Below are 12632 nucleotides of genomic sequence, written 5' to 3'. Positions count from 1 at the left end.
TTCAACCAATTCAAACTGAAAGAAAAGTCCTTACCCAGTACGTCAAATTCCAATCATTTTTCTATTGTTACAATATTACTTATTACATTCAATAAATGAATGAATGGTTGGATTACAGAGACAACATCTTACAATTAGGAAAATTACTAGAGTGAAGAGGATAGTAATTTTCGTATACGAATCGTGGACGAGGCGGATTTGAATAATTTATTATATATATATGTATATTATATAAACTAATTAATTTAAAGATTAAATATGTCATTTTAAAAAAGGTGAGAGTTTTAATCTTTTAGGTACATAATAAACATATAACTGATGTGATCTTAAAATAGGGTAATAAAACCTCATAAAAATAAACATAAAGGTGATATTTAAGAGAGAAGCAAAAAAGTAAAAATAAGATGGTGTGGACTATTTAAAAGGGAGAAGACGTGCAACTATATATATATATAAAAAGATAGTTGGACCATCTTAAGTAAAATCGTCCAATTAAAATGATGTTAGGAATAGGGTTGTCTTCTTCCTCGCGCAAGGCCGACCCTGCAACAAAAGATTTCCAGATTCCGGCATTTACATATAAGTCCGCATAGCTCCCGCCTATCTTTGTCCAGACCTTCCCAGTTCCGCCTAAAAATTGGGGGCCCTTCTAAAGTGGGGGCCCTCGGCGGGCGCCTACTTCGGCTACGCTCAGGGCCAGCTCTGACCAGGAGCTCCGTTGATGGTCAAAACCAGCTGGAACTCCTGGTTATCAATAGAAGACTAGTCGAGATCGTCCCGAACTTCTCAAACTCTTCCTCGTCCTTGACTTCCTTGTGGATCACGAATGTGGCGTCCTCATCGTCGACGAGAAAATAGCAGAGAGAAAAGGAAAAATAAATGGACTAAACAAACAGGGGGAGGTGTTGCCGTCAAGGTAAATTCGAAAACTCATTGCTTGGGCTAGTTTTATTGGGCTGGTTTGATGTTGAGTTTGTCCTAACCTTTTAATAAAATTATTAAATGGTTTTTTGTTAAGTTTCATGGTTTTAATTCCTTTTTCCTTAGCTTTCCTTTTTTATTAGAAACCAGCCTCTTTAACTGACCAAAAACACCTCGCAGTTCCATAGCAGCTTATGTGTTTTTTCATCGAACCCCCATAGAGAACGTCAGAATGTTGCTGCTATGAATCCCATGCCAAGTCGCAGGAGCAGCGAGTGCTCTTCCAATGCCGATTCCGAAATCCCAATTGTACTCTTGATCCTTCCAAAGGTATGCACGCCAAGATAGCCATCTTTGGACAGACAATGTATGATCAATGGCTTATCGCTGTCGATGAAGCCATTGATGATGTGAATCTCGTAATGGCGGTTAGTGACTTTTTCTGCTAGAGTAGGGGATGATGTAGCAGCAAATGTACTTATTGTCAAGCTTGCCAGAACAAAGGTGACAAAAGAGAGACTGGTCTAGGACATGGTGTAAATTATAAGCCTTACCGCCATAAGTTTATTATCTTCTATATGTGTACGGAAGGCTTAGTGAATTTTTTCTTTTTGGTGAATAAAGCAATGGAAGTTTTCCTTTTCTTTTCTTTATCTTGGGTAAATAGTAGTGAAAAATAATGATAGTTGATAGCGCATAAATGCAGAGTTTCTTCGTATCCAGTGGAACTATTGCTTTCGCCTTTTCGGCATTGAGTCCAGATGTTTGAGTTTTAATGATAAATACAAAATAAAGAATAAAGTGAATAGTATCATGATTGATTTTTTAGTGTAAAAACATGATTTTTCGTTAAAGTGAATAGTATCGAAAGCTTTTCGTTAAAGTGAACAGCTCGGCGATCTAAAAAATCCAACATATCAAAGCCCAGGATTTCGGGCTCGTGCAAGCCAACGAGCTTATCACCTATGAGGAAACAAGTCTAAACTCTTAATATAGAGACGACTGCTGAATTCCATTGAAAACAAGTGGGCCCAACATGAGCCGACATTTCAATTACCAATGTGTGGATCTCCACATGAATCATTAAATGGGGTTACACGTGAGGGGAGTGTTAAATGTCCCACATCGGTGGGTTTAAATAGGATTACCCTACTCTAATTAATACCAAGATCTTTTGTGGTAAAACTCTAAACCTGACGGATTTGGTAGGTGGTAAAGTTGGGACAGCATCGGTATCGTTAAAGTGGGACGGGTCCGGCGATCTAAAAATCCAACAAGGGTGTGGTTTCACTAGGGCTGGAAAGAATTCGCGAAGTTGTTCTCCCTGAACTGCGGATCATTCTTACCCTTCATCTCTGAAGGCAATTATTGGCATTTCCAAGTACTCATTTTCAGGAATGGGAATACCTCGGAGATTAATTAGTGTCCGTTTAGTTCAATCAGCGACGAAGAACAAAATGTGTGTGAAAGGTTTGCACGGGAATTTTTGTTATGTCAGTATTACTGTGCTAATATGCATTTAGAACCTCTGTGATTGTTTTACCTGTTGGAATTTATCATCACGAAAGGCTCTCTTCGGAGATTTTAACCAACAACTCAAAGATTTAAGGGCTAGAGCCTTTTCTAGAGCTAAAATGTTCACATCTGACAAGCGGTTTCTCGTGATCAAAATGTGTTTAACCTAAACGACTCGCTTGGTAAACTTTTTCCGACAACCCTAGTTTTTTCTTTATGTAAGTTCTTTTCTTGTGTCTGCAGAAAATACGTGAATCCTTTGCCAAGAAACACATCTGCCGTGGAGGCTCTTGTCTGATTGAATTTTTCTTCCTCACGGGCTCCGTTTCCCCTTTGCATTACTCACTCATGGGATCCAATCCGCTATCGGAGTTTTCCCGGCTCCACTCATTCTTAGGTAACAAGCAACTCTAACCCTTTTCGAAGTAAAATTAATCCTCATAAAATTTGTTCAATACAGTCAGATAAATTATCACTTGTTTTAGGCATCGTCGGATAGCACAGTGAACAAAAAGTCCTCCTTGTTCTAGCTCTTAATCTTAGGTAATGAACAAGAGAACGATAATAAAGGGGACAAAATAAGACAATTACTGTTATTGTATTTGCAAACATGAAGAAGAAGTTTTCTGCCGCATTTTTATTTCACAAGAACAGGGCAATGGCATCGCACCAGAGCAAACATGCAATATGAGAGAACAAAACAACCAGAGCCGATCACGCAAGCAACTGGAGTAGTAAAAGTATCACCAAACTTCAGGGCGGAGCTCGCCCGTTGCTGGGGGCATCCATTTTCCAGAATTGTAGACACTCTCGCCAACTTTCCAATTTGGCACATCCTTCATTACTTCAGCCTCGTACTCAAGATACTTTTTCCACTCTTTGACATATCTGAAGAAACAGAACAGACAAATTAGTGGATTTGTTGACTTGGAATTCTGGGAGATGAAGATTACGAACATGAGACGTGACCGTAAGGAGACAACCAACAAAATAATCAGTTTACCTTTCATCTTCTTCAGCTTGAAGCACTGGCAGTATTGCTCTGCGAGCAGCATACTTTTCTTCCTTGAGCGCCCTATATAAAGATAATTTTTAAGCTTGTAATATACAATATATTCAGGAACTGATCAATGAGAACAAATAGTTGGCTCCGCTTACCCAAATAATTAATTACTTGTTACTATGACAGGAAAAGAAAATCAAGTATTCTCCTAATGTTGTAAAATTCAAATTGAAGCAAATCACACTAATATTTCCATCTTCCACCCCAATCTCATTCCCAATGAAAAATAAAAGTCAAGGGCATGTAAGAAAACACATGCAAAAAACAGATAAAGCAGTAGCTACCGCTGTCCAAATAGCCACCCCAATCTCGTATTTCAAAATTATCCATTAAAAATCAACATATACAAATCTTCTGCTTTTCTATCACCATAAAGTCAATGAAATGTTTCTATAAACCATGAAGACTTAAAAGCTCATTCTAACATTTTTGTCCCATGGAACCAAGATCACCATCTCACAAGCATCATAATAAATCATAAGAGGCCACCCATCATCTGCTTATTTTCTTACTATTACCTCATGGCAGCATCCAATTTGACAAGTGAATGAAGATGTAATTTAATTTATACTAGCCTTGCACATCAGTTGGGGATATAGCTTTAGGCGTCACATAAAAATGGATCACACATGATAACCTAGAGGACTAACCAAGCCGAAGGTTTGACTTCAAGAAAGGCTTCCAATAAGCAAGGGTATAAATGCTGAGGGAGCTATATGGAAAGGAAAAGTGGACGGATGAGCTAACCAAGAACACCTGCCAATTGGCTCCAAAGCTCAAAACTGACACCTCAAATTAAAAGGTACCATGGAACAAGCAAGAAACTGCATGAAATGAAGGCACAAGAATATCCACTTTCTGGATTAGTTAAGCATCGGCACTCCGCATTTCAGGGACATGCAATTGATGCATTCAGGGTCAAACTCTGCCCAAGTTTGGTTCATTTTTGGAACATAAAACCAAAACATCCTTATTTAGGTATAGAAAACATAGACTGAACTGCTTAGTCTATATAGCCCAAACAAGATGACCTTGAAACCAAAGTAAAAAATAAAGGGTTTAAACTCTCCATTGCATTCCTTGTCATTCTTTAGCACTAAGCAAGAGGAGGGAAAGCCATCACCTTTCAATCTTTTATTCTTTGTTTTATATGAGCAAACACATGCATAAAGAAACTAAGGAAAAACCTCAACTCCGATTCTTCGTCTTTATTCGAACACTTGTCTAGCCAACATTTACAACATGCCTCCAAAGTTGATTCCTTTTGGGCTGTTATGACACACTAGATCAATCTGTATTCTGATTGTGCAAGCTGAATTAGGATGGTTACAAGAGGTGGGATGGTTGGTTATGGCGCCAATCTGGTGAGTGGTGTGTAGAAGGAGATATGTGGGAGGCGGAGGAGGGGGAGCAGAGGTCACAAACATCTGTGAAAGACGATCGTGAGGCTTAAGTGGCTGATGGAGAGAGATGATAATCCGGAAATAGGGAGCAGAGGGTCTGAGGAGGCAGTTCGTATAAGTTAATACTCTCCAGCCATTACTCATGCACCCCCACTTCTATTTGTTAACCGAGTACATGCTATACTCGGTGGGATCTGGATAAAACAGGTAATGCTAAGAAAAACCAGTCCAAATATGGAATTCAAACTAATTGATACAATTCAGAGTTGTTATCAATGTACTGCAGGCTGCAAAATGAGCCCCGTAGCACATTATGAATGTATTCGTGTCTATTTTCGCAAGTATCAAATGGACTACCCTAATAGTTGAGCACAGGACTATTACTCTCGGAGCATGTGCTTACCACACGGCTACACCTGAATTCTTCCCCTTTATCCGTTCATCCAAAATGCTCTTTTTACTTAATCCTCAGCTCAGCCCAAATTAACCATAATCAATATGACCGTCCTGCATATCATCTAACTACTCACACGCCCCTAAAAATAAAGAATTTAACAGTTTGCAAATTATGCCTCCAAAATTTGATAAATACGAATTAAAACCCCTGAAATTGTAAGCTAGACATCGGGAATTACAGTAATTTATCAAAGAAAAACACTACTGCTACAACAATTGCAAAAGAATTCAGTGAAACGAAGAAAAGCCAGAAAGATCATCCGCATTTCTGTGGCTCAATTCCACAAAATAAAAGGGAATTCAAAAAAAAAAAACGAAACCCATATAACAAAATTTTGAAAAGCAATACGAAAAAGATGAAAATTTTCAGACCTTCGGATCTTGTTGCCCTTTCCGACTTGGTACATGCCCCAAGAGAAGGTACCAAAGGCAGCAAGGAATATGGCAACTGAGCTGGGACCTTTGTTGGGGATCCGGCGAGCGTATCGAACCGGAGCAAAACCCCCCGGCGGCGGACCGTCCTGGAGAACCGGCATGTCCTTCACGCTCGCCATCCCCGGCTTTTTTCTTATCACTGCCTCTGTCATTTTCGGAGCTTTCTTTGCGTTTCCCTTCACTGATTCAGAATCACAGCTGAGTATTTGTTGCTTGTGCTATTTGGGGAGTATTCAAGGGGGTGGAAACAAAGTGAGGCTAAAGTGGTGGGGGTAAATGTGGAAATATGGACTTTTTGTGATCGCACGTGGTGCTTGTGGATGTGAACTATTTTATGATTCAAATTGCAATAGGCGAGATTAAGGATGGGTAAATATCCATTGGTTATAGGTAACTGGGGTTATTCGCTCATTTAAATTTCACGATTACGATTATATATAACTGTTTAGATAAATAAACGGTTACAGATATAACCGTCTACCCATTAAATTTAAATAGATAATTATAGGTATTAACCGCGATTATAAACGGATAACCGTTTACCCCGTTTATTTTATATATGTAAAATTAACACAAACTATGTTCTCTATCAGACAAAAATTAAATCAATGCTATTGACTATAATGCATGGTTTATGTAGTTAATATAATATGGACTCATCACAGTCTGAGGGACTTGTAGCCGTTGGATCAAATTTCAAGAGTTCGGATCTTCGGATCCTTAGGGCTTGGTGGGGGAGATCCGGCTGGGATCTCTGTCCCAGTTTGAGAATATATCATCTCACTGCATGTGTTCGGATATATGCTAGTGCAATGCAATTGAAAAATTTTAATTTGAAGAAAAGATGAACATGCTCTTGCTTTTCATCTTCTCTCTCATCAACTCATTCGGATTATCATGTAAGCAACAAGCAACAAGCAACAAACTATCTCTCCCTCTCTCTCTCTCTCTCTCTCTAAGATTTTTGTTTAATTCAGTTGCTCAAATTTTTGTGACAATTAATATATGATGTAGATGGGTATGATCCATTAGATCCATATGCCAACATAACAATCAGATGAATTTTTTTGCAACAAAGTGGAACAAATAAAAACATATTATATTTATGTTGAAAAAATATGTACACTCCTCGATTGTCAAATGACAAATTTTTCTTTTTTTAATTTTCAAGTTGTTAAAAAAACATATAGACAGATGAAAAATAGGTAAATGGTAAAGAAGAAAGGATAAACAGGTTAAAAAGAGTAAATGGGTAAATGGGTATTCAACGGTTACGGTTAAATGGGTACGCGGTTATGGGTATGGTTAACCGTTTATAAATGGTTATGAGTATGTGTATAACCATTTAGGCAAATACCCAACGGGTAAACGGTTACGCGGGTATGAGCATAAACGGTTATGGATAAATAACTGCAGTTACCCACCCGCCATAACCGTTGCCCATCCTTAGGCGAGATCGTAAGTCCAGGAACTCAAGCAGGGGAGGGGAATTAATGACAGCAATCACAAATACGGAATAATTAGGACCAATACCTTTGAGAATAGAACTCACCAAATCAGTATTAGAAATAGGTTGATTAATAGCAGCAAGAGAGTCAATGACAAATTTAGCCTGTTCAAGATAGTCTGAGATGAAATGAGAACCCTTCTGAAGATTTCACAAGTTGAAACCAAAGGTTGGTAGCATTAGCAAGAGAAGCTTGAGAAAAGTGCACATGAAGATGCTCTTAAATCGCATGAGGAGGTTTTGCCAATAGTGAGGGACAAAATAGGTTCATAAAGGGTGGAAGTCAAATAGCTAATAACTAGCTGATCAATTTGAAACTACGTACTGAATTTTGGCGGTTTAGTAGGCGCCTTGTTAGTAGCAGGAAGAGTAACGGGAAGAGCTTGAATTGTGCCATGCACGTAACCAAATAAATTGTGACCCAGATGAAGCACCTTCATTTGACTAAGCCAAAAGAGATAATTGGAGTCGGTGAGTTTCAGAAAGTAAGCAATGTTATGACCTGATAGAGAAGGTCCAATGGGTGTAGAGGAGGAAGAGGCTTGAGTAGTCATGATGGACAGGACAGAGGGGTCACTGCACAAGGAAAAAGTGTATGGGAAAAATAGTCTGGGGGGACAACAAGAATTGGGAAAAGAGGGAGAAAGTTAAGGTTTTACCATGAAACGAGAAACCTAAACGAGTGATACCATGTCGAATTATAATTGTATTAATTTCATTGATCTTACAAGGATACATATACATATATATGTCAAGTGACTTGGTGTACAAGTAAACCTAAGTCCACAGAGATTTATAAGACCTAGCCCATACTAGATTCTCCTACACTAACATTTTGGTTGCTTTAGGTTTCGTGGAAATATTTTTGTTAATCACCCTAAAGTGGTACTAATGCTTATCATCTTATTTATCACTATTGGATGAGTTTAAGTTTTGAAATTTGTGTTTATCTAGTACCAAATCTCAAAATTTAAATTTATCTAACAATACTAAATAGGGTGGTGAGCATCACCATCACTTGGGGTGGGGAGCAGAAATGTTCCCACTCATAGGTGATCTAAAGCAATGAAAATCAACTTAGAAGCACCACCTGTCGCATCCTCATTGATCGCAAAAAGTCTATATTTTCACATTTAACCACCCCTTCCCCTAATCTGAGCAGTTTTAACTATTTTGTATAGGAGTGGGCATCAATCTGATTGAACTGGCCAAGTTGGCCCATCTAAACTGTATTAGTTTTAACAAAAAATTAAATAAAATTAGAAGGCCTAATCATCAAATTGTAATCAATTGGTTTAGTTATGGTTTTGAGCTTTTGTAAACTTACCTAGAGCATCTCCAATGGAGTCCTATTTAGGGACCACTACCACCTTTAAGGCCCATTTGTTTGGCTTCACTAAGCGTCATTGGACTAGATTGGACTAACTCCTAGTGTAGTCTAGTGTTTGTTAGCATGTAGGACTAACATTAGTGAGATTAGCCGGGATACTCATTGGGATTAGTAGTGTCGCTAGAAGTTCTTCGCTAGAGTCACCGAAAACCATAGGACTAGCTAAGACGGACCTACTTCATTCCTCTGCGACACTACTTCGTTCTTCTGCTATTCTCGTATATTTCCTTCCATTCGCCGCTTGCCGCACATCTATTGAAAAAGCTTGGATTTTCACACCCTATGCCGTTGAATCACCAACCCAACACGCCAACTCCCCCAACGGGTCTCAAATCACCAGATATGCCAAAACCCAGATGATACAACCCATATGACAAAAAAGCAAAACATAAAATCACAAAATCGCTCATGACTTTGGGTCTTGCTAGGAAGCTCATGTGTAGGAGAATCAAAGCAAGCTTTTTTCCCTTTCTATGAATTGAGATCAAGAAGGCAAAGAATATTTGTATTAATGTAAATTAGGGTCACAATTTCTTTAAAACTTGAATCCTCTTATTTGATCTTTGAAATGTGTAGATGAGTGTTGTTGATCAAACGGTCGCGATGACTTGATCTTGGATGAACGGATGCCACAAGGTTTTGACTCTTGGCAATGGAGGAACCGGCACGTGTAGGGGTGCTTGGTGGTTTTTCACAACGAAGAACACAGAGGGTTTTTTCGAGTCTTCTTAAGTGTTTGAGTGTTTTGGGGGGGGGGGGTTTGAATGCTTGAGAGCTTCAAAGTTTCAAAGCTTCAGCATCTAGGCGTGAATGATTTTTTGACTCCCTTTTCTTTGTCTTGGAGGTTCCTATTTTTAGCCTTGGTTGTGGGCTTGATTAATTGACAAAAGAATCACGACTCAATTTGTGGACCGGTTCGTGATTTGACTCCATCAATTAATATTTGATTTAATTTAAATTACAATCAAATAATCCATTTCTACCAACCAAGTATTGACACATGTCTTTCTTGATGACTTATACGATTTTAATGAGTCACATCCATGTGTACAATTTGTGAGACACATGGCGCATGCCACGTATGCTCTAACATGTTGAAACTTTAATGTGTCAGTGAATATTTACTTCACCAAAATTTCGATGTCTACACATATATTCAAATTCAAAGTCTAACAATTAAAACTTAATAAAAAGATTTGTTGTGGCTTATTTTAATTTGACAAGGGAGAGAGGGGGCAAAGTAGAGAGGGAAGAAGATGTGTTTGTAGGGTTGTGTAGAGGATGTGTTATTCCCCCTACGCAGTGCCTTTATTTATAGTAATAAGGAAGGGAATAATCATTCTGCTCCAATGAATACAAGTCTTAATAGGGAAAAATAACTAGTATAAAATCTAATCTAGAATTTACACAATCACACTTAAATACGAAGTTTATAACACTCCCCCTTGAGTGTGTAAATACTCAAGTAGATTCGGCATCATGTAGAGTTGAGGAAGTCGACTCGTCAGCACTGATTTTGGGAACAAGCTAGTCTCAAAGTAAAGTAGGAACTTGCATATGGAACTAAGTCTTACAGGAACTAAGTCTCACAAAAACCCAATGGCTATGGTAAAATCCAAGTAGGGACAAAATCCATAGTCTAAGGAAAAATACGTGAGAAATGCAAAGTCAAATGAAACGTCTATGGGACATCATCAAGGATATGATCAACCTAAGGTGGGTGCCTCGTCAAAACCTCATTAGGTACCAAAAACCCAATGGGAAAAATGCTTCTAATCGTAGGGAAAAAGAGTACATTAAGATCAAGCAAGTATACTTCAGGATACTCCTCCTGAGTTTGACGTAATTCCAAAGAGAAATAACAATGTTACAACTCAGAAAGTCTACGCATACCTATTCCTTGAACAAGCTTCTGAAATGTCGCCTTTGGTAGTGATTTGGTGAAGAGGTCGGCCAAATTGTCACTAACAAACGCACCTAACCACATAAAGGGACAAATTAGTGAAACCCCACTAAAACGATTGAATTAGGAACGGAACGCATATTGGGAATCAGGGTGTTGAATTACCCTAAGAAAGGTCCCGCGAAAATTTCGTAAAATGTCAACGAAAAAATCAAGGTCAACCCAAAAAGTCAACCGAGACGCCAAGCTAGTCAACTATGTTAAAACTTCAAAATTTCACTAAACGGATGCTAAAAACGAATTTAAGGCGTCAAAATTAGTTTCGGAGGATTCCTCGAAAAATTCGCAAAAGTCAACTCAGAGAATATTCCATCTACGTTGGGTTAACGGGTTGGGTTAAGTTGTTAGGTTGGGCCGAGTTGCTGGGTTTTGGATCCGATATTGGGTTGCAGGTCGGATCAACCCAGTTTCAGGCCGTGGGTCGGTTGGTTTTTGCAAAAATGGCCGGGAAACCAAAACGGAGTCAAATCAGCTCTGTTTCTCAACCATAATCAGCATGCTATATGTGGATTTGAAGTTACGGAGGAGAGGAATATAAATATACCATTGGGGTTCTTGGACGTGGCCAGAGTTGACTGGAAAATCGTCTGCAAAAAGGGTGTCATCACCGAAAAACTGGGAGAAAACCCATCCCAATTGGATTCTGCACTAATCACCCCTTCCCCCAAACACATTTTTAAGGTCTGAAATAGTATTAGGAGTTCGAAATAAGAAGGATTTGAGTAGTTCTGAGGCTCAGCATGGTTGAGATCGTCGAAGGTTCGTCGAAGAAGGAATATGAATAGTTGCAGTAGCGACGGTGCAGTGAGGTACGAGGAGATTGAGGGTGTTCTTCCTTCATTTCTGGTTTCCGAGGGAGAGAGAGTTTGAGGGAAAGAGAGATGAAGGAGAGTGTTCGAGAGAGTCCCCGAGGGTTTAGGGGAGAAAATGACACGGGGAATGAGGGAAAGTGGGTATGGGCCCCATGGGCCACAAAAACACACCAGAAAATTATTAAAATAAAACAAATATCCAACCTTAATATCTAGAATAGTGCATTGACTACTTTGCCCCTCGATTTCGTAATTCCGTAAAACGTTCATCGTAACTCTGAATTCGATTTCGCTTGTGCCCACACATTCATAGGGACGAGTGCTACCCGAATAAATTAAAATAAAAGTTGCTACATGTCATAGAACGAGAGTCAACAGAAGTCAATGCTTTCCTCATTAGGGTTATTTTCATAAATTCACGTTTTAAAATTATAAAAACTGTAATATCTGGGGAAGGGTTGTTATACCATATATGGCTTCTTTTTTTTTTTTTTTTTTTTTGGTGATTTGTTTTTGAAATTTTAATAGAAAAAGGCAATTTGAATATTATGAAAACTTCACCCATTTGCCTTTTCCATACACACAAATATACTTTGGATGTAGTCCCTAATCCTTAATACTCTTTGACTAAAATCTTAATGGTATTCAAAGTTTGATCAAAGTCCTTTGACTTTGTACACCTCAATATATTATTATTAATATTTATATTTCTATAATTTTTGACATTAATTGTTTGATATTTTAGGAGATTTATAATCCTATAAATTTAAAATCTCTCATTATAATACTATTAGAAACGGCTACAATAAAAAAATTCAAACATTTTGATTGAATAAATGGTTAAAAACTATGTAACAATATGAAATAATAAATGGAAAAAGAATGTATCCGTGGTGTTAAAAAACTTGGTACATTTTACATACAACAAAGTGGTACATTAATAAAGAAGAATGGGTACATTATAAATAAATTATGGTACAAGTAAAAGATTAAACAAATGAAATTTTAAAAAACTTGGGAACAAAAAGAAATTAATACATGGGTACAAACTAAAACTAAAAAGAAAATAGTACAAACTTAAAAAAAAAATTGCAAATTCAAAGTGGGTATAAACTAAAAATATGAATATATGATACAAGGTTAAGCCATAAAATATAAATATACCAT

At 38.0% G+C, this 12632-nt stretch overlaps 1 protein-coding gene across 1 annotated transcript; it reads right to left on the bottom strand.

Moving 5' to 3' along the window:
- Positions 1-3015: 3015 nt before the first annotated feature.
- Positions 3016-6139, bottom strand: LOC103425419 (NADH dehydrogenase [ubiquinone] 1 alpha subcomplex subunit 13-B). The gene is made up of 3 exons (XM_008363493.4): positions 5731-6139; positions 3440-3511; positions 3016-3324 (listed from the first exon to the last, which is right to left on the bottom strand). The coding sequence occupies exons 1-3, from the start codon at positions 5943-5945 to the stop codon at positions 3180-3182; spliced, it is 432 nt and encodes a 143-aa protein (XP_008361715.1). The 5' UTR covers positions 5946-6139; the 3' UTR covers positions 3016-3179.
- Between the last annotated feature and the right edge of the window lie 6493 nt (positions 6140-12632).

The sequence above is a fragment of the Malus domestica genome, chromosome 13 (assembly GCF_042453785.1).
Source record: "Malus domestica chromosome 13, GDT2T_hap1".
Taxonomy (NCBI): domain Eukaryota; kingdom Viridiplantae; phylum Streptophyta; class Magnoliopsida; order Rosales; family Rosaceae; genus Malus; species Malus domestica.
Note: the sequence above shows the minus strand (reverse complement) of the source record. Positions and strands in the feature narration are given on the sequence as shown.

Bases quoted from the DNA above. Each gene is read 5' to 3' on its own strand.
- LOC103425419 (XM_008363493.4), bottom strand. From the start codon at position 5,945: ATGACAGAGGCAGTGATAAGAAAAAAGCCGGGGATGGCGAGCGTGAAG. The intron at 3,512-5,730 runs GTCTGAAAATTT...ATCTTTATATAG, and splicing joins AAGGGCAACAAGATCCGAAG to GGCGCTCAAGGAAGAAAAGT. The intron at 3,325-3,439 runs GTAAACTGATTA...CTGTTTCTTCAG, and splicing joins CAAGCTGAAGAAGATGAAAG to ATATGTCAAAGAGTGGAAAA.